The sequence below is a fragment of the Cervus canadensis genome, chromosome 22, assembly GCF_019320065.1.
Source record: "Cervus canadensis isolate Bull #8, Minnesota chromosome 22, ASM1932006v1, whole genome shotgun sequence".
Classification (NCBI taxonomy): Eukaryota; Metazoa; Chordata; class Mammalia; order Artiodactyla; family Cervidae; genus Cervus; species Cervus canadensis.
Window position 1 is genome coordinate 42,602,497 of NC_057407.1, and position 21,944 is coordinate 42,624,440.

The 21,944-nt window shown below is 41.1% G+C and overlaps 1 protein-coding gene across 4 annotated transcripts in view; it reads left to right on the forward strand.

The window, feature by feature from the left end:
* FANCD2 (FA complementation group D2) overlaps nucleotides 1–21,335 on the forward strand; it is a 51,910-nt gene extending 30,575 nt beyond the window's left edge. For all 4 annotated transcript variants that reach the window (XM_043442401.1, XM_043442404.1, XM_043442402.1 and 1 more), the window contains exons 28-44: nucleotides 60–172; nucleotides 1,148–1,291; nucleotides 2,566–2,679; nucleotides 3,754–3,882; nucleotides 4,022–4,140; nucleotides 7,220–7,330; nucleotides 8,404–8,534; nucleotides 9,455–9,548; nucleotides 10,177–10,296; nucleotides 11,112–11,205; nucleotides 11,878–11,949; nucleotides 12,651–12,689; nucleotides 13,635–13,709; nucleotides 14,487–14,561; nucleotides 18,093–18,239; nucleotides 19,708–19,803; nucleotides 20,894–21,335. In XM_043442401.1, coding sequence (XP_043298336.1) covers nucleotides 60–172; nucleotides 1,148–1,291; nucleotides 2,566–2,679; nucleotides 3,754–3,882; nucleotides 4,022–4,140; nucleotides 7,220–7,330; nucleotides 8,404–8,534; nucleotides 9,455–9,548; nucleotides 10,177–10,296; nucleotides 11,112–11,205; nucleotides 11,878–11,949; nucleotides 12,651–12,689; nucleotides 13,635–13,709; nucleotides 14,487–14,561; nucleotides 18,093–18,239; nucleotides 19,708–19,803; nucleotides 20,894–20,974 — 1,754 coding nt within the window. In that variant the 3' untranslated portion in view covers nucleotides 20,975–21,335. The remainder of the gene's footprint in view (nucleotides 1–59; nucleotides 173–1,147; nucleotides 1,292–2,565; nucleotides 2,680–3,753; nucleotides 3,883–4,021; nucleotides 4,141–7,219; nucleotides 7,331–8,403; nucleotides 8,535–9,454; nucleotides 9,549–10,176; nucleotides 10,297–11,111; nucleotides 11,206–11,877; nucleotides 11,950–12,650; nucleotides 12,690–13,634; nucleotides 13,710–14,486; nucleotides 14,562–18,092; nucleotides 18,240–19,707; nucleotides 19,804–20,893) is intronic.
* The last annotated feature ends 609 nt before the right edge of the window (nucleotides 21,336–21,944 follow it).

Consider the following 21,944-nt stretch of genomic DNA (forward strand, 5'->3'; position numbering starts at 1 on the left):
ATATTTTGCAAACAAGATTACTGATTATTTCAGTTACTTTTCTCCTCTTGAAACATAAGGAGGAAAGAAACGAAAAGCAGATGGCAGCAAAACATCCTCCCCTGATGTGCTTTCAAAGGAGGATAATTCAGAATGTGACCCTACACCAGCTGAGAGGAGCCAGCAGGAAAAGGTATTGGAATGATGTGTCTCTATGAAGGTGTGTAACAACCCAGTGAAATTAGCAAAGGGCCAGCATTATCCTATGCATTTTACAGAGAGAAAAGTTACGGAAAGGAGAGGTGAACAAACTCTCCTAGGCCTTGGAGTGACCCTCTCAGTAGCAGAGGTTGGGTGAGACTCGAAATATTGGGTGAGACTCGAAATCACTACCACACACTGCTTCTTCTCATTATTTTCTTGATCATATTACTCCCTTTTTTGCACCCCAGGAGTACTTTGAATTATCTCGTAGCAATTATCAAGTTCTGTCTTTGGATGTATTCTAAATATACTTCTTTTAGCCTTTTTTCCTCTTCTGATCCCAGATTATTCCCTTCTCAGTGAATTGAGATAACATGAAATGCTTAGTAATTTCTTGATACAGATACTTAACAATTTCCTATAATTGTACCACTCACAGAGTTGGTTTGTGAAATTGCTTAAACCGCATGGATCCCAATTATTTCTGTTCTTTAGCTGTTGTTTAGTGAGTATTTGTTATGTATAACTCCTCTAATCTTCCCAAAATCAAGTTTAGTATTGATACCTGTATATAATAGATGAGAAAACTTAAGACCCAGAGAGAGTAGGTGACTTGTTCAAAGTTATACAGTTAATAAGTGCTTGAGCAAGGGTTTGAAGCCAGATTTTTTGGTCCCTAAGCTCACAGTTTTCTGGTCCACACCATAGTGCCTTGATTTGCCTAATAGTTCATCCTTAAGTGGAAACCAACCAAAAGTTCTCGATGTGCAACCTATATCCCAGTGTTACATTAGGTACTCTGTCTCGGGAATATTTTGAGACCTTGGTAAAAGAAAATTGGTAAAAAGAATGTAATGAAGTGTAACTTTTTGTATAAAGTAAATGCTTAACTGCACTTTGAAACCTTCATTTAAAATTAGATTAATATAGAAGCCTTGTTCTGTTGGTTACTCGTACTTTTTAGGAATTCAAAGGGAAAGAAGAAAAGACATCAGTGTCATTGCAGAATTACCACGCTTTTTTCCGAGAGCTGGACATTGAGGTCTTCTCTATTCTGCGTTGTGGGCTTGTGACCAAGTTCATCTTAGATACTGAAATGCACACTGAAGTAAGTGACAGAACTGAGATCCCAGAACTTAATCTTTTTTCAGGAATTTCCCCAGCTCTCTTCCTGTTTCACAAAAAACACCATGACACTGGGAGAAGTTGGACCCTGGCTTCCAAAGCCTTTATATGTGAAAGTGTAGATGAATAATTATCCTCATCATCTTGATGTTTATAAATCTAAGTTTCAGGGTTTTTTTTATAGTACATTAGACATTACAGAAGATCATGCTAATGGTGTGATCCTTACTTTAGTTACTAATAACCAGCTGTTTGGATTACTTTTATAAAGCAGCACTGTTTTGGTTTACTAGTTACTCAGTGTTCTTGTCACTTTTTCATGATATTTGTTCAGTGTCCATGAGATACTTGTTGAGTAATTTTTTTGTATTTGCCACTCACCTAGACTGGCAATTCAGTAGTACATACAGCATGTTGCTCACCTTCATAATTAAGTAAAGCAAGCAGACAACCTTAGTACATGCTATGTGGATGATCTGAACCAAGTACCAGTGAAACTCTGAGGACAGAATGGTATTTATAATGAAATTGAAAGTGGAGGACATTTACACAGAGAAGGTACCTTTTGATATGGGATTTCACCAGAGGGTAGAGGTTTTCCAGGTTAAAAAATTTTTTTATAGGAAATGGTGTGGATTTTTGCCATAGATTTTTACAAGAATGTTTATTTTTATAAGAATGAATTGTTTTTTCAGTATTTCTACATCAGCCTGTACTTGGAGATTCTCCATAAATGTACGGTTGAGTGAAAAATTTGAAGTGAGACTGCATTGGACCTGTTCTGTTTTTGGTAGTGCAATGCACTTAGAATGATTCTGCCAGTCTTATCTTAATAGTAGTGAAACATTTCAGGGAGAGAAAATGCAAAAGAATTACTTAATGAACAGAGAGAAGCAAAATTTCCTTGAATTAGTCATTTTTTAAAAAAATCCCAAGGTATTTAGGAAAGGCATCACTGGTCCATAGCTGGAAGGCGATACCAGAGGCATTTATTTCTGGAGAAGAAATGTGTCTTCTAAAACTATGCTGCCTCATTCCTATTTAATAGTTTTAAGTTTTGTCTTACTTAGGAAATGCACGGCTTTGATTTGTTGACAGAGCGCAGCAGCCATTTGTGTGAGGTGGGGGCAATTTCCCCCCTTCCTTTTGGTAATGATCAGATTCTTTACACATTGTAGACAGTAAAATCATGAACTGTGTCCCCAAAAGATGGCGAGAGCATGTTGGGAATTATTCTTTCCTCCTTTCCTGTAACAGGCTGCAGAAGTTGTGCAGCTTCAGCCCCCTGAACTGCTTTTCTTGCTGGAAGATCTTGCCCAGAAGCTGGACAACATGCTAACACCTGTGGCCAGGAGAGTCCCCTTCCTCAAGGTTAGTACAGACAGGAGCACAGGGCCTATCCTGTAGATTTGGAAACAAAGACATCTTAGTAGTGAATAAGTTGTCAGTTTCTCTGATATTGTTTTTGGGTAGCGTGGTAGCAGCCCTGTTGCCAGCCCACAGTCACTTTGCTTTAGAAAAGAACTCTTAAAACCGAGAAAACAAAAAAAGCCATCCAAAACAAGATGTATTTCCAAATGCCCTGAGAATTCCTGAATCCTGTTCTTTGCTTGGGTTTTGGTTTTAATACCCTCCCAAACAGCCCTTGTCCAAGGCTCAGGATAGTAGTTGGCTGTCTAGAACAGTCCACAAGCTCGAGCGTATATCTAATGGACAAATGCATGTAGCATCTGGGGAAGTCAGTGGATGATAGGAACAGCAAAATGTGAAAGTTTTAGGTGTAAATGTTTAAAATGTCCAGATACTTGATTCTTCTTGAATTTAATATTTGGTCTACATTCTTATTAGACTAAATGATTTCTATTTTTGTGTGAGCTTTATCTCATTAGTAGTTTGGGGTTTGTACTTCTCAAACACTGTGCTGTGCTTAATTGCTCAATTGTGTCTGACTTTGAGACCTTATGGACTGTAGCCCGCCAGGCTCCTCTGTCCATGGGGATTCCGTAGGCAAGAATACTAGAGTGGTTTGCCATGCCCTCCTCCAGAGGATCTTCCCAACCCAGAGATTGAACCCAGGTCTCCCTCATTGCAGGTGGATTCTTTACCATCTGAGCCATCAGGGAAGCCCAACAATACTGGAGTGGGTAGCCTATCCCTTTCCAGGGGATCTTCCCAATCCAGGAATTGAACCCGGGTCTCCGCATTGCAGGCAGATTCTTTACCAGCTGAGCTACCAGAGAAGTCTCCTCTCAAACACTGTGTACTCTAAAAGCCAATCTCTTGTTATTTGAAGATTGAGTTGAGTTTCCTCTGTCAAAATATATCCCTAGTTTCTTCTTTCCGCTCTACCTGCTGGCACAGATTTGGTTAAACCTCATAACAGACTCTTAGTTTCAAAGAAGTTATCCAACAGTTTCTTCCCTAGTAACTCTGAATTTATTATAGAGCAAAGGAAACCGGAATATTGGATTCTCACATCTCCACCAGAGATCTGCCCCAGAAATCGCGTTTAGGGTTGTTCAACTGCTGAACCCTATGTGTAACCATCTGGAGAACATTCACAACTATTTTCAGGTCAGAAGCCTATATTAATCATTATAGAGACTTAGAAATTGCTAAATGAACAAGAGATTTCATTTTTGGCTGAAAAATCTTGAAAGAAAATGAGGGCAATTGCTAAAGCAACAGTCTTAAAAGCACCTTTCCCTTGTAGTGCTTAACTGCTGAGAATCATGGTGTAGTTGATGGACCCGGAATTACAGGTCAAGAGTACCACGTAATGTCTTCCTGCTATCTGAGGCTACTGCAGATTTTTCATGGGCTTTTTGCTTGGTAAGTATGTGGCAAGTACAGTAGGTAGAGATAATCAAGAATGTCCTTGCTTCTACCTGACAGTCACCAAGGCACTGAGGTGTAGAAAAGAAGAAAAGGACTCCAAAAGGTTGTGTCAATACGACCCTTATTCTTTCTGGAGTGTTTTTGTCTGCATGATTTCATTTGGTTTGGCACGCTTTATCTGTTATTAACTCTTTTGAAAATCAGATGATTTGCTCTTTTCTAACCTGTAACAAATCTAGCCATCTGATTCTTGGCTAGTTTGCTGTGACACTCTTTCCCTAATAGCACCAGAGAGAATGTTGTAAGAAGTTGTTACTAAACAAGTTGTAGATAAATTCCAGATTGTGTGGTAAAGAGCTGTAGGCAATGTAAGCCAGGGTGTCTAGGGATGCCTTCATGAAATCGTGGGACTTCATGGGGCCCTTGGAGGGTAGATGGCTTTGGGGAGGTAAAGGAGGAAACTGTAAGGCACGGCATGGACAAGAGTAGAAATGAGAGAGGTGTGTTCCTTACATGCTTTTGTTCCTCAGGGCTGGGTCTTGGCCTCTCTGTTCTCATGTAAGTTTCCTGGGCAGTATCAGCCAAAGTTAAATTCAGGCTAAAATTTAACTTCTGAGCTACAGGCATTTAACTCCCAACTGCCTACTCAGCTCCTCCTTATAGCTGTTGTCATTGACAGCTCAGATTCATCACATCCAAAGCGTGCTTCATCCTCCCCACCACTCCTTCAGCTTTCCCTGGCGAGACAGATGGCCCCACCAGTTGCCTGAGCTAGAAGCCAGGAGTTGTTCTTTGTCCCTTTCCTTCTCTCTACCCTTTCTCTGTTGTACATCTGTTCACAAAATCCTGTTGAGTTTATCTTCTTGATTACATCTAGATGGCCACCTGTCCTCTCTTTCTCCACTGCTTCCAGACTCCTGTTATCTCTCACCAGATCTAGAACAGCTTTACAGTTGGTCTCTCTGCTTCCACTTTTCCTCTTTTGGTCCCTTCACACAGCAATTAAAGTGATCTTCCCGACATAAATCTGATTGTATCCTAGCCCACCTTTGTTCTGATTGCCATTAGATTTCTCTTGAATTCAGTCTCTTTTACTTAGCTTCTGAGGACTTTTATTATCTGACTCCTGCTATTCTACTCACTGTGGTGCACTCTGCCCTCCAGTTACACTGAAATAATTTCAGCACCCCATAGAGCATTTACCTGGACGGCTCCACACATATTCATCCTTCTGCCAGGATCTTCACCTTCCTTGACTGCCCCCCACCCCCTAGTCTTTTTTAACTCATCCTTGAAATTTGGATTTAAACTTCAGTTCCTCAGGACCATCTTCCCTGACCCCTAGACTGGGTAAATCTTTCTGCCTCTCTCATCACCACTTCTTTTCTAATACTCTTAGGATAAAACTTCTCACCTTTTATTATAATTATTGGTTCATCTGTCTTCCCTGCTGGACTGTGAGCTCTATGAAGGCCTAGATCAGCCATTATCATATCCTCAGTACTTAGAAACAATGCCAGATAAAGGATTTGAACAGATGCTTAATCAAGGAGATATGTGGGTGGCAAATAAACACATTCAAAGATATGCAACAGTTTTAGTTATTAAGAAAATACAAATTAAAATTAGAGCATGGATGCAGTAAAAAGATTTATCTTGCCAAGTGCTGGTGAGGATATAGAGTAATTGGAGCTCTCACATGCTGCTGGTGTGACTGTAAAATGGTATACTCACTTTTGAAAATCATTTGGCAGTTCATCAGAAAGTTAGATATACACCTACCATACCACCCAACCATTTTCCTGCTAGTAAAAGTAGTAATTTATCCAAGAGAAATGAAAGCATATGTCTGCAGAGTCTTGTATATGAATATTTATTGGAGCTTCATTTGTAGTATCCTCAAATTGCAAACAGTTCAAATGTTATAAAATGGTGAATGGATAACAAACTGTAGTGTCTCTATGTGGACACTACAACATGCAACAACATGGATGAAAAAAGAATTATACTGAATAAAAACCAAGACTGTAAGAGTATGTAGTACTTTGATTCTAGTTATATTAAGTTTTAGAAAAAGCACATAATCATGTAGTGACAGAAAACAGTTCAGTGGTTGCCTCTCATTGGGTGGGAGGATGGAAGGAGAGCTAGATTACAAAAGAATACAAGGAAACTATTGAGAGGAATAGATATGTTTATTATTTTCATTGGGGTGATGGTTTCTTGGATTTGTATATAAGTCACGGATCAAATTCAGCATTTTAAATGCATGCAGTTTACTGTATGTCCATTACACTTTAATAAAGCTATTCATGAAAAAAAAAAAGGCCCTCAGAATTAATTTGTGGAAAGGAAGAGAGACTACCACTGGTGATGCAGAAATGTTTCTAGAGGAGTTAAAGTTCCAGGGGGTCAGGTTGTGCTGGGCCTTGAAGGTCAGGCGAAAGAATTTGAATGTTGTCCAGGGAGGCAATTTTGCAGTTTTATGATCACATCCACGGTATAGTGAAAGCAGTGTTTTAGAAAAATCCTCTTGGCAGCAACATGCTGGCCTAAATGGATTGGAAAGGCAGCCAAAAAGACCAGTGAAAAGATGTTGGCGAGATCCATGCATGGGATGATGATAAGGGCCTCGCCTAGAGTGATGGTCTTGGCTTGGAAAGGAAGAGATAGTAGGAAAGATAATCAGAAGACAGAACTGTCAAGATTTGACTTAATGTGGTATGAATTAGACATTGATTTAAGCAGTTTCACAGAATTGTTCCTTTTTTTTTTTTTTTGGAATACTGACAGCTATCTCTAAAATGTGGAGAGTAGAGTTTTTTCCCCTTGGAAATAAACCTAGGAGGAGGACTGTTAGGCCCTTAGGAAGAGGCTGTTTTGGGTGCCCGTCAGCTTCTAGTCTGGCATTCAGAGCTGTGACTGGATTTAGCACTTGCATACCTTCAGTGCTTTAGTACTTTTTCTTCTGTTGGTTTATCGACGGTACAGAGCAGTGGCCAGGATCCTTAAATGCTGTCCACATGGTCTGTCTGAAACTGAGCTCGGCCACCTTTCCTTGCCTTTCCTTTAGGAGTGGATTCTGTCATCTTCAAAATAATAATTTACTATACTCAGCCCTTGGGATCCTTGCTAGCCGACTGAAGCCAGGAGAGCGTGACCAATCCATAGAGGAGCTGCTCAGGTGAGCTGGACCGCATGTCCCTGAGAGCTATCTAAAGAAATTCCTAGGAATAAAACTGGCAAGATTTCTTGGAGATAACTTGGTATTTTCACTGCCTTTTCCTCATTTATGTGAGCTTTCTCATCTGTGTATTCAGATATATCCTGAAGCTTTAGAAACTGTTGAATAAATCAAACTAAATCCTCATGTGTCCTTCATCCTGTTAAGTTTGCGTTTTCGGGTAATGATGATGAAAGTGCTAGCCATCTGTAGTCAACTCTTGATTATCCAGGTACCTACTCTGTCTCCTAATTGGGTTGGATAATTAGGTAGCAGTCAGTTATCACTTCCCTTACCTTGAAAGAAGAGGAGCCTAGACTAAGAGCACAGGAGATGAGGAGCTCTGGGAGCATGGCTTCAGCCTCTGCCCCAGCTTCACCCAGAGCAGTTTGGTCTTTCCCCTACCTCCCCTGAGTGCCTAGGCCATCCCTGAGTCCACAGTCTGCCTTTAGAACCTTATTTCATTTTCAATATAGTCTTTTAAATTTGTTTGACTTACTTTCCACCAGTCAATCAGTACTTGACTCTGGTTTTATTTTAACTACAATTTTACTTTTTAATTTTTTTTTTCATAACTACAATTTTAGATTGTGTTTCTTCATCTGCCATTACTTCGGAATATGAAAAGCTAACCACATATGATACATTTATCAGAAGCTCTGCCTTATCATTTCCTTTCACCTTGTCCTTATGAACCCATAATTTAAACATTATACTCAGTGTGTTGCCTGTTGCCTTAAAGAGCAAATAATTTATCCGGGGTTGCACAAGTCAGCATAGCCTAGGCTAACACTTGGGTATCTTTTCAATGCCAGCACCCCATACACTGGGTCAGGCTTCTACACCCTGGGTTTCTCCATACAAAGTTACATTTCTCTGTAAGATCTTGAAAGAAGGTTCTACTAAAGCACCTTGCAAATGAGGAGGATTCTGCTTAGACCATCAAGCATTTCAGTGGACTTGTATAATTCATGGATTTAGACACATCTGTAATACTTGTGGTGGGTTTTGTTTTCTTCATTGTCTATTTACAGGCAGAGCTTCCATTACTTGCAGAATTTCCATGCCAGCATTCCCAGTTTCCAGTGTGCTCTTTATCTCATTAGACTTTTGATGGTCATTTTGGAGAAATCTACAGCTCCTGCTGAGAACAAAAGACAAATTGGTGATGGATCCTCTTTTCTTCCTTCATGAATAGACTAGTAAACTTGGGGCTTCCTAGAACCCTATAAATTTTACAAGCAAGTCTCTCCATCACTGTGGATATGCCCTCTTACTATACCAAGAAGGACATAGTCCCAGTAGAAGCTATGTCTGAGCTCTGCTGACATGGCTTAAACTGAGTGTGGTTAGTTTACTTGGCTGGATTTGCTGTTTAACTTTTGTTTATTCATATCCTTCCTTTGTTGTTGTTGTTATTAAGTATCTGAGACATTTGACAGAAAAACAAAAGCCATTAAGTTAATAAAATGGGACAGAAAGGAGAAATCAGGATTAAGTGTAAAGAAAAGTCTGGTCCTATCCCTGATATTTTTCTTTAACTATCTTTGACATAGCTCTTAGAATGCATCTCACTGATAAATCTTAATTGGCAGCACAGGCAGAAAGCATGAAGAAAATGCAAAATCTTTATTATTCCTGTTGCTTAAAGGGGGAGGGTTTTATATGAATCTTGGAGGTCCATACTATTTATTGTTTATTGGCCTGCCAAGGAGTACCCGAGATGGACTTCCCACTGCCCAACAGCATTCCCTTACTCTGTGTGTCTGTATGGTTCATGTTTGTGTCAAGACAGGATAAGAGGGTGGGACATGTTAGGTCTTAGAGAAATGGATTTATTTCTGGTAGAAGGACTAATAGAACAGGAACTCATGAGAGCTTTTTTCCCCCCAAAGTTGTCTGTTAGCCTAGGAATTTCATAGTAAATGTAAAAGAATAACCTTTTTGATCAATTATCCCCCAAAGACTGCAAAACAAGAATGCAAAACATTCTTTGCATTCAAAACAAGAATGCAAAATCATCCCCCAAAGACTGCAAAACAAGTTCATTTTCCATGAATGAAATTTGTCTTGTTTCACCAACAGCTTCCCTGGCCAAACAGTTCCTCTGTCGAGTGTGGCCTAGTGGAGAGAAAGAGAGGAGCAGCATTCCTAATGACCAGCTCCAGTCTTTGCTTGGGTAAGAGGCTCAGCTTTTGTCCACAAGCCAAATAGCCTTCCATTTGCCCCTGTTAGGATCCCTTGTCTGGTCAAAAACTGAGAAATTTATCTTGGTTGATGATAACTTGAACTCAGTGAAATAGGTGTGAAATTAATGTAATTTAGAATATGTGGACTTTGAGATCCTCTAGTTCTGTTTTATACTGTCAGTTCTTTAGTAAATCAAATCATAGAGGAAGTGGAGGGGTCTGCTGTTGTATCCTGCCTTGTTAACCCATGAGTCAGATATTGCCTACCATATCTAAGACACAGCCATCACTTTCAAGATGTCTAACTATTTCTTATGGAGACATCATTTCCTTTACTCCTGACAAGTAATTGGAATCTTTATTTTATTAAAAATAAATGCTGGAAATTCCTTGGTGAGCCACTGGTTAGTGCTCAGCACTTTCACTTCTGTGGCCCTGGGTTCAATTCCTGGCCAGGAAACTAAGATTTTGCAAGTTGTGTGGCGTAGTGAAAAATAAATTAATAAAATAATTGCTAACAGCTGGTTTAAAGCTTAGTACCTGGATACGTCTCAAGAAAGAAACCTTGATTTAGAAATTCTGTAACGTGTGTTCATACTCCTATGGCTGTCAATGCAGCATCTACCTGGAGCACACAGACAGTGTGCTGAAGGCCATAGAGGAGATTGCTGGTGTAGGTGTCCCAGAGCTGATCAACTCTCCTAAAGAAGCCTCGTCCACATTCCCTACACTGACCAGGTAAGGGAGTTCTCTCCTCTAGTCCTTTCCGTAAGTTAGAGTCATACTAAGGTATGTAGGTTCCAAATAACGACCTTACTCTTCAGCTAGTTCTGATACAGGAGGTATGTGCGGTCGTTTGTTCAACATACAGAATGTCTGCTGTGAATTCTCTCCAAGCAGCCCTCACCCCGCCCATATGAAAGGATGTTATTGAGGAATGACTTTTCAGTAGTTACAGTTTTTAGAGACATTGGATATTTAATCACCAAACTTTTTTCAGTGCTTTCACCCTTTATGTGTGAGATTATTTTTACAATATTTTAACCACCTTTAGAAGGATACAGTGATTATTGTGTCTAACCGTATATGTCTCAGTTAATGGGTTTTGTGTCTCAGAGTATCAGTGGTTATCTGATATTCATATGGTCTTTACAGTTTATAATCACTCTTATATCCCTTATCTCTTTTGATCCTTTTGATGAATCTGTGAGGTAGATATCATTACTCCTGTTTTACGAATAAGGAGAATGCGCTTTAGAGAGTGAGCTTGCTTGGAACTGGAAACTTAAAAGTTGGATCTTCTGACCACTACTTTCCTCCTCTTACTCTGCCACCACATTCTCCCTTTGTGAAATTAACCCCATAGTTTCACAGGCCGTCTTCTTGGGTCATTTCTAAATCCTTCTTGCTCTCACATCCTCCTCAAGTGGACCCTGGTGAAAGCATGTTTTGAGAGGTGGGGAGGGAAATCACTTTGGGTTCCCTGGTTTCTTCCCAGGACTTTCTTTGTGATGAGTGCATCATTGTGTGAGTGTCATACTTTTCTCTTCTAGGACCACGTTCGTCATTTTCTTCCGAGTAATGATGACTGAGCTAGAGAAGACAGTGAAAGGTCTTCAGGCTGGAACAGCAGCAGATTCACAGCAGGTGAGTCAGATTGTCCCACCTCAGAAAGCAGACTCTGGACTATTCAGAAGATGCTAGTGGCTCTTCTCCTTGGGTCTGGAATTTTCTCCTAAGCTATTTCCTTTGACTTACTGAGATCCAGAACTTTTTTCAGAGTTCTTGATTTCCTTTCCTCTAGTTGGAAGTGAGAATTAGGCAATTTTCCCTGGCTTCTTCCTGGGGGTAACCTTGGACTCCATAGAGCTAGTCTGGGAAAAAATATCTTTGGTTGCAGCCTCATGTACCCAGCTGCAACTTGTGAGCTGGCATGAGGTGAACGAGCCTGTTTCAGATGCTGTGGTCCTAGACCTTGGCAACCTGCTAACCAGAACAGAACTAGCCTGCTGGGAGCAAGAGCTTACTTAGGGAATCAGAGAAACTACAGGGGTATATTGCAGAGGCTTTTTCTGACTTGTAAGTTATAGAAGAGGAGTTGTCTTCCTGGAGGGTCTCAATAAGGTACCTTAGTGATACCATATATATGCAGGACTCCGAACCATCTTGTGGGTTCACTGGTTGCCACATCTCTTTAGGAAGATAATTGGTTTAAATCACTGTATAGCTCTGTAGTTCAAGAATCATGTATTAGTGGCAACATGGTAAAAGAAGTATATGGCTGCAATTCAAAGATGCCGTATATTTGGCTGCCCCCAGATTCATGAAGAGAAGCTCCTCTACTGGAACATGGCTGTTCGAGACTTCAGTATCCTCATCAACCTGATAAAGGTGAGTATGGAGAGGCTCCCTGTTCATCTCACTGGCTAACTGCAGAAACTGCCAAGGGGCCCGACTTCCAAAGTGGACCCCTCAGCTCCTCTCCCCGCCCTTCGTTGAGCACCCCCATCTCCCCCCCTGTGCCCTGCCCATCCTGGACAACACCTTCCCTGCTTCCGTGCAGTGTCTTTTCCTTCTCTGCCTTCCTCCTTCCAGTCTGTACCACAGTATTTACTATTTAATGACTCCTTCCCCCGTCATTCCCCCATGCTCTCTCACCGCACCATGAATCTGAGCACCTTCCCCATGGTCTCCGTCTTCCAACTTGAATGTCTTCTTTATCCCTCATTTACATTCTCTGCTCTCCCCCACTCCATGATTTTGCCCAGACTGTTCCCCCAGCTTAGAATGTTTTTCTTTCCTTTCTGCCTCTTCAGGCTTCCCATCAAGATTTGGGATCTCTTCAATGCCATCTTCTTAACATTCCCTGTTGGAATCAATTCCTTGTTCCTCTATGCTCCCCTCTTTTCTTGAACTTCAGTTACAGTGATTACTTTATTCTCCTTTGTGATTGATTTGTTGACATGTTGATGTGCCTCCTTCATTTTAGACATGCGTACAACACTCAGAGCTGTGCTTTGCACGGTGGGGAAGAGGCTGGGGTGCTCAGAGGAGCAGATCTCAGCTCTGGTTTCTTGTCCTTCATCTTCCAGGTGTTTGATAGTCGTCCTGTTCTGTATGCGTGTTTGAAGGTGAGCAATAGACTGGGCCCTCTTTAAGTGTTTATTCTTCCTTTGGGTCAGCTGAGTGGAATTGCTTAATACCTTGCCCACAAGCCAGTCTCCAGAATCTCTGCTGATAGGTAGTCTAGAAAAGACCATGAATATGTTTTCCTATATTAATTGGATAACCAGAGAAGCCAATTTTCCTATGAATTTGACAACTTAGTCTTAGAACTAGGGTGATTGGCTTAAGGAGCAGTAGTCACTCCCTGCCATTCCTTCCCAGTCAACAGGAAAGAAGGAAGGAGTGGGTGATTCCTCTTTTTAAAGCCCGTGGGTGGCCTCATTGATGTAGGAGCTGGCCTTCTGCTATCCTCCAGGGGACTATCCTGGATTAGCCGTAGGTTTGGTGATAAACACACTGGGTTAAGAGCTAAGGAGGGCAGTATGGAGGATGCTTCTCCCCTTTCCCAGCAGTTCCTTCCAGTAGATGGTGCCCCATACTGTTGTCTCCTGGCTTCTCTCTTCCTCTTTCCTCACACCCCCACTGGTGCCAGTGTGAGGGATGATTGAGAAGGGGGAGTCCTTTTCCTGATGGGTAAATTGGGCAGTTGGTCATGTGCTTCCTCAGCTCTACCCAGTTTTTTTCCTTTTGAGAGTTAAGTTGTCCTCTGGGAGCTGGGATTCCCCTCAGTTCCCCTGTGCCCTCATTCTCAAACTGAGCAATACCCCTGCACATTGACTGTGTGTGTGGTAGGTAAGCCTGCTTAATTCAGGGTGTAACAGGCCTGTTTAGCCTTTACATTAAGCTATATTCTCTGAATTAACCTCTTGAACACTTTCTGATTTATTTTTTGCATATAAAAGAAAATAAACCCTCTGGTCTGGGAAATGCTATGCTGCCTCAGGCAGGGGCATTTCTCACGAAAAACTTCAACTAGAGGTCCTCACCAGCTTCTCTCTTCTCTTCCTCAGTATGGGCGTCTCTTTGTGGAAGCATTTCTGAAGCAGTGTATGCCGCTCCTAGACTTCAGTTTTAGAAAACACCGGGTAAGAACTGAGAGCAGAGAGCAAAGGCATGCTCTGTATAGTTGTTCAGAAAATATGTCCACAGCAACTCTTGGGCAGCCATGGGGATAGCTCCCTTACTCTGGTTCTGGGCCACAGGTTGACACAGTTACCTTTGGTCACTTCAGCTCTCCCAGAGATGCCCATGGAGGACTGAATATTCCGTAGTGGATCCACCTTCCGAACTTCTGCTCCAGATCTGAGGATGGTTGTTTCTTTTAGCCTGATTTTATTATGCTACTGCAGTCCCAGGACCTCACATATTAGTGTGTCATTTGTTTCTGTATACTTCTCTGGGTCTGGTCTCAGGAATTACAGAAAAAGGAAAGAAAACTCATTTTGTCATAAAGTCACTGCGCTGTAAGCCCGGAGTCCTAACCACTGGACTGCCAGGCAAGTCCAGGAGATGATTTCTTGCATATATCTGCCAAGTTGAACTTTGCAGAACACTCACAATATTCGGCTGGTCCCTCATAGCTCAGAAAGAGAAAGGGGGAGCACAGCCAGTGAGCACTCCTCCTTCTGTTTGAGGGCCAAATCCATATAAACTTGAAAAATTTTGAATCACTGTGTTGTACACCTGAAACTTGTAAAATTTTGTAAATCAACACTTCCTCAGTTTGAAAAAGAGATGATTATCCATCTATGGCTGGAACCTGAGGCTTGATCCTCTTTGGTACTCTTGGGTGCAAGGATATCTTGGGCGTAAAATGAAATGAGAATGTTTCATATGGCATTTGTGCATGTTGTTGGTTGTAGAAAGATGTTCTGAGCTTACTGGAAACCTTCCAGTTGAGCACGAGACTGCTTCATCACCTGTGTGGGCATTCCAAGGTAAGGGAAAGCAGATCACAATTGGTTTAATCTGGTTGCTCTTTGGAGATCCATGGGCTCCAGTGCCGCCTTCCTTTTTTACCCTTCTTAAGTCTTTATTTCTGAGACTATGTCTCTCCAATGGCAATTTATCAGAGTGGTCAAAGCCTCAGTTGCTGGCTGAGATTGGGTAATCGTCTCGAGGGAAACTTCTCCATCTGAAATTTGACTCAAACTCCATAGCCCTGTTTACTCTAGGATCTCTTCTTTGGTGAGAGAATGTTGGTGGGTGAGTAACTACGTACTATACTCTGGGCAGGAGGAATATTATGGAAGTGATGACTCTACTGGAGCCGAGAAGTAGTTCTAAAAGCAGCTGTTTTTAGAGCTTTTCTGCTGTATTATTTCCTAGTCAAGGAACACATCTGTCTCTTGTGAGAATATTCTAGCATTCAAGGACTTTTTCACTTAAAGTATACAGTTGAGCCCTTGTCACTTTTTGTCTGAAGGGGCACAGAACTGTGGAATTGTGAAGTCACTGGCAAGCCCATGAATCTTCCACCCAGGTCCTGTCATTCACTTCCTCCCCTGCTTCTAAATTTTTAAGGTGCTAAACAGTGGAATTTTAAGGACTCCCTCCACTAAACAGGGGTACTTTCTATTGATTAATGTTAGTATAATATGTGTTCAAGAATATTTTAGGTAAATTCATTGATAATTGATCAATGAGAGATTATGATGAGGAACTGAGAGATATTGGTGATATGTCTTCTAGGCTGCTTTAGCTTAAAGTACAGCTACCATTCTCTTCAGAGTACTCTCAGTTCAATTCAGTCACTCAGTCGTGTCCGACTCTTTGTGACCCCATGGACTGCAGCATGCCAGGCTTCCTTGTACATCACCTACTCCCGGAGTTTACTCAAACTCACGTCCATTGAGTCAGTGATGCCAACCAGCGATCTCATCCTCTGTCATCCCCTTCTCCTCCCACCTTCAATCTTTCCCAGCATCAGGGTCTTTTCCAATGAGTCAGCTCTTCGCATCAGGTGGCCAGAGTATTGGAGTTTCAGCTTCAACATCAGTCCTTCCAATGAACATTCAGGACTGATTTCCTTTAGGATGGACTGGTTGGATCTCCTTGCAGTCCAAGGGACTCTCAAGAGTCTTCTCCAACACCACAGTTTAAAAGCATCAATTCTTCGGTGCTCAGCTTTCTTTACAGTCCAACTCTCACATCCATACATGACTACTGGAAAAACCATAGCCTTGACTAGCTGGACCTTTGTTGGCTAAGTAATGTCTCTGCTTTTTATCTCACATTTGCTCCCTCTGATTGCCCTCAGGGCATTCGGGCCTGGTCCTTACCCTAAGCAATGCCGCCCTCTCCTCTCCGTTCAGCCCCCACTTGCTGAAGGCGGATGCGAGCGTCTGGGTTACTTTTCTGCTGGGAGTTGCTTTTAGGCATGTAATCGTGGGTTTTATTTATTTTTCCTCCCAGTTAGGTTGCCCGCCGAGATTCAAAACTTACCCCAGACCCGCCCGTGAGAGGGTTTCCTGGTGTTTGGAAACTTCCTCTATTACGGGTCCCTTCCCGGGACGGGTCTCCATCCCTAGCTCTGTTGTCTCTCTCTTTATCTTTTATATTTTGTCCTCCCTCCTTTCGAAGACAATGGGCTGCTTCTCTGGGCACCTGATGTCCTCTGCTAGCAATCAGAAGTTGTTTTGTGCACTTTGCTCAGCGTTCAAATGCTCTTTCGATGAATTTGTAGGGGAGAAAGTGGTCTCCCCGTCCTATTCCTCCGCCATCTTAGCTCCTCCCTCTGTCTCTGCTTTTTATTTTATTTTTTTTTAAATAAAAAGTTTTATTGGAGAAAAATAGAACCACCACGTACACAGGGAAAAGAGCACAAAAATTCAACTGATACAGAACTGAAAGTCACAACTACCCAATGTTGTTTGCGATTACTTTTCAATTTCTTAAATGGCTTCCATCAATTTTTTAAATAGCTTTGCCAATTTTCAGCTGAAATAGAACCAAGTTTTCAAAAAATTAAGAGCCTCAGCGAAGGGACCAGCTTTTAAGATAACAAAGGTGACACCAAGAGTCTCCTAATAGGACCAATTCTACCGAAAAATTCCTGAAGCACATAACTACTGAGTCTGGTAGGACAGTAGCTCAGAGACCATCAGGGATTAGTTAGAACACTGGCTCAGACGGTCCAGTATGCAGAGAGGGCAAACAAAAAAGCTGCATTTCCCTGTCAGACGAGTTCACATAAGAAAACCAAGGAGGTGCTAAGAAAATACAGGCAATGGCTGCTCAAAATAATTAAGAGGGCATTCTAAATACCACATATTATTAGACAACAGTGTGTAAAGTGATGCAATTAGAAAACAGGCAACTTAAAAAAATATGGTCACAGGTCTTTGAGAACTCAAGAAAACAATCAATAGCAAACACTAGAGCTGAAAGTCTTCTCAGCTGAGGGGTGAAAGTGAAAGTGAAGTCGCTCAGTCATATCCGACTCTTTGCGACCCCATGGACTGTAGCCCACCAGGCTCCTCCGTCCATGGGATTCTCCAGGCAAGAATACTGGAGTGGGTTGCCATTTCCTTCTCCATGTCTCTGCTTTTTAATATGCTGTCTAGGTTGGTCATAACTTTCCTTCCAAGGAGTAAGTGTCTTTTAATTTCATGGCTGCAGCCACCATCTGCAGTGATTTTGGAGCCCAAAAAAATAAAGTCTGCCACTGTTTCCACTGTTTCTCCATCTGTTTGCCTTGAAGTGATGAGACCGGATGCCATGATCTTAGTTTTCTGAATGTTGAGCTTTAAGCCAACTTTTTCACTCTCCTCTTTTCACTTTCATCAAGAGGCTCTTTAGTTCTTCACTTTCTGCCATAAGGGTGGTGTCATATGCATATCTGAGGTTATTGATATTTCTCCCAGCAGTCTTGATTCCAGCTTGTGCTTCATCCAGCCCAGAGTTTCTCATGATGTACTCTGCATATAAGTTAAATAATCAGGGTGACAATATACAGCCTTGATGTACTCCTTTTCCTATTTGGAACCAGTCTGTTGTTCCATGTCCAGTTCTAACTGTTGCTTCCTGACTTGCATACAGATTTCTCAAGAGGTAGGTCAGGTGGTCTGGTATTCTGTCTCTTTCAGAATTTTCCACAGTTTATTGTGATCCACATAGTCAAAGGCTTTTGCATAGTCAATAAAGCAAAAATAGATGTTTTTCTGGAACTCTCTTGCGTTTTCAGTGATCCAGCAGATGTTGGCAATTTGATCTCTGGTTCCTCTGCCTTTTCTAAAACCAGCTTGAACATCTGGAAGTTGACGATTCACGTGTTGCTGAGGCCTGGCTTGGAGAGTCCTCAGAGTGCTCTACCAGACTGCTGTTGGGGGTGTGTCTCTGGTCCATACTGGCAGGGCTTGGGCTCTTGTTCAGTGTTCAGGGTGTTAGGAATTTGAAAGTTTCTGTATAGGAAACATGAAAGCACGATGATAAATGCAGATGAATTGGTTGCATTTGTTTCCATTCAGATTCACCAGGACACAAAACTCACCAAACATGTGCCTTTGCTCAAAAAGACCCTGGAACTGTTAGTTTGTCGAGTGAAAGCCATGCTCATCCTCAACAATTGCAGAGAGGCTTTCTGGCTGGGCAATCTTAAGAATCGGGACTTGCAGGTAAGCCTGGGACCCTACCAATGATAATCTCCTACTCTCCTCTTCTATTCTTTGTGAGAGCATTGGAAAGTATCTAAGGAAGGTGACCTAAGCTCCACTCTCTTAATACTCAAAACTGCTTTTCTCTTAAGTGACTGTTTAGCTCTTAAACGTACTTTGCTCTTGGGCCCTGGTTGCAGGTTGCACCCCTCAGCAGCAGCAGCAGAGACACCAAAACATACCATTAATGTATCAGTAAAAAAGGCTTCAGACACAGAGGAGCAGATCAGGAAAACCTTTTTCTACAACTATGGAGAAACTTTTTTTTGTTGTTTAGTTTTGTTTTTTTAACTCTAAAACCAATCTGTTCTATTCCTGAAATTATTCTCCGTACTGATTTTTTTTTTTCTGGCTGATTTTAGCAAGTAGGCATTTCTTAGTTGTTTCAATTGTCTGACTGATGGGCTGAAATCTTGTGTTGTTTATACTATTTCTTTGATGTAACACCATTTTTCAAATACATTCCAAGGCCTTCTCATTCATGTTTATATTATCTGAGTCTCATAATTTATACATGAAAATAATAAATCCCCAGAGAATTAGCTTCCTTTCTTCACTTCAGTGTTATTAGGTAGATACTGTTGTTACTATGAGAATTGAAGCTCAGAGAGGTTAAGTAACTTATTCAGCAATATGAGTGGAGAAAGGGTTTGAGTCCAAATAGTCCTCATCCAGATTTGGTATTCCTAAATCACTTTAGTATACTCTCTTTCAGCCTCTAAATGGCCATTTGTGATTGGTGTGGGTTTTTTTTTTTAAGATTCAATTTTTTTAAATTATTTTTATTGTTGGGTTTGCTGTGTCTTCATTGCTGCTCAAGGGCTTTCTCTCATTGCAGCAAACAGGGGCTACTCTGTAGTTGCCATTCACAGGCTGCTCACTGCAGTGGCTTCTTCTTGTGGAGCGTGGGCTCCAGGGCTCTTGGGCTTCAGTAATTGCTGCATGTGGGCTCAATAGTTGTGGTGCATGGTGCTTGAGGCATATGGGATATCCCCAGACCGGGGATTGAACCAGTGTCCCCTACGTTGGCAGGCAGATTTTTAACCACCGGACCACCAGGGAAGCCCTGTATATAGTTGATGTGTTGATGTTCACGTTCTCATACTTTAAGGTATTTGAGAGAGTTTAGAATCGTATTGAGCATTACCTGAAAGAGTCACCAATACAATCTGGCCTTGTGAAGCTAGTTTGATACTAGAATACAAAGATGAATCTTTTGTAAAACTACATATTGTGTGAGAGCCATAAGCATCTCAGAAGCCTTGGGTTGATTATCACTTCTCTAGGTGCTGGATCACAGGTTGGTGTCCATGTTTGATCATATTTGAATGACTTTCTTTGCCTTGCCTGTAAACTTAAGCTTTTCTCCCCTTGAGACCCATGTGTGATCATTATAACCCACCATTTGTCTTGGCCCATTCACATTCAGGGGGAAGAGATTATATCCCAGAATTCCCAGGAGAGCACTGCAAATGAGAGTGAGGGTGATACATCATTCCACATCTCTGGGAGCCAAGCAGCAAAGGTATGTGCAGGACTTTCCTGCCTGAGTTTATAATTACTTCCTTCTGTGGCCATCTCTATTCCCTCTAGAAAAGGCTTCTGCACTTAAGTGAATTCTGTGAGGGCCAGAAAAAAAACACATACACACAATATTATAATCACTCTTGAGTATCTCAAGGTGTGCCGTATGTTATACAGTTTAAAATCCTCTTCCATTATAGCCTCTTATTTTCCCTGAATTTGTATCTGAAACCATTTTAGAGGGGAGATAGGAAGAGGTCAAAGTGTTTTGTGAGTGTTGAGAAGAATGAGTTAAACCATTTTTAAACATGTTGTTTGAATATGCAGAATAGAAATGTAAAAGCCAAAGCACACACTCAAAAGCTGTCACCACTGAGGACTAAAATAATAGTGGTAGTCCTTATGCTCTTCTGGGCTACTCCTGATGCTGTTGAGATTTTAAAGCAAAGAAAAATATATTTATAAAAGTTTCTTACAATTGGGCAGGTCATAGATACCGAGAATCTCAGATTTAAGAACCCTGCTCTGGATATAATTTGTAATGCCATTTGAGGCTGCAAAAAGATCACTTAGTATGAAAAATTCTTTTATTACATGGTTCTCCATTTTATTTGTATCGAATACCTCCACCTTGTTCTCATAAAAAAGTTTGAGGCAGACAATATTCTGTTACTTTGATGCTTTATCCTAAGCAAACCTCTCAGATTAGATTTTGCAAATCAGAGAGAATCTTATGCATGATTCCTATTGTATTTTGAATTTAACTAACATTTCATTCTATACTGAATGCCTATTTTATTTCTATGTCACATACATGCTGTAGTGCTGGAGGGCTGTGGGCTTCTGTAAAAATCACACATGGTTGGGTTGCCAAATGGCCTAAGTCAACATCAGAATGGCTCCCTCTATCATCTTGGGTTCAAGGCCATGATATGAGAATGGGGCAGCCTCTGATTCTTTCCTCAAAAGAATGGTTTAAACCTATCATTGGTTTTAACAGTGAAACAGTGTAGTTGTGCAGGCTGTGGGAGCAGTGTTGCAAGTTATGGGGTTGCTCAGATGACCTAAAATGACTGTCCTTTGCTTCTTAGGAGGGTGAAGAAGATAAAGCAAGTGATGGAGAAAAGGAGCAAGAGAGTGATGATGATGAGAGTGATGACGACTCTGATTAGACTACAGAAAGATGCTCCTTCCCCATCTTTGCCAACCACTGACCATTTTGTGTTCAGGGTTACAGATCTGCTGCCTGTCTGTCTTTCTAACTGGAAGCATCCTATTTTGTCCTTAAAAAGGGGGTTCTATTGAATCAACTCAATTGTGGATTACACAGATTGTCTACTAACCTTAAAGATGGTGGCTTAATGTCTACTATATTAAAGACGAATGTAGCATTACTTACCTGTTTGGGTGAACATGGCAGTGCTGTGCTGCACCACAGTCACGAGCAGCTTTGGGAGCTAGTTTTCAAACTCTGGATTTATTTTACAATTTAAGCTTGTACCAGTTTTCAAATAAATTATAAGTTCTGCCTTAGCTACCTTTTATTTATTTATTTTATTTTATTTTATTTTATTTTAAAGTTTTATTAAAGTATAAAGGAGATAGAGAAAGCTTCTGACATAGGCATCAGAAGGGGGCAAAAGAGTACCCCCTTAGCTACCTTTTAGAATTTCTTTCGTAGGTGGAACTGAATTGGAATTTGTGCAGAGAAATAATGGAGAATTAAAATCACATATTCCCTATTAAAAGGACTGTCTTATTTGAGATGAAAACACATTTGGAATCTTTTTGGAGGAGTGGCAGATTTCTTTCAGTGCTCAAAGAAAGTCAAATGTTTGGCTGCATTTTGAAGTTTTTGGTGGTTATGTAGACATATAAGACAAAGGTGAAAAGGGCAGCATCCAACTCATGTTAACTTTGCATAAATAATTTTTATTTCCACATTATTCTGACTTATACCTATAATCTAGTTACAAGAATACTACAAAATTACTTGTAGTTGATTAAAAATAGAACATTAAGCATACACTTCAGCTAAAATGGGGAACTCTTCATGTCTTCTGCTCTTATTTCAGTGCCAGACTGTTAATATTTAATATTTGTTAATATTTCTACCTACTTTATACTCTCCAGTAGTGTTAG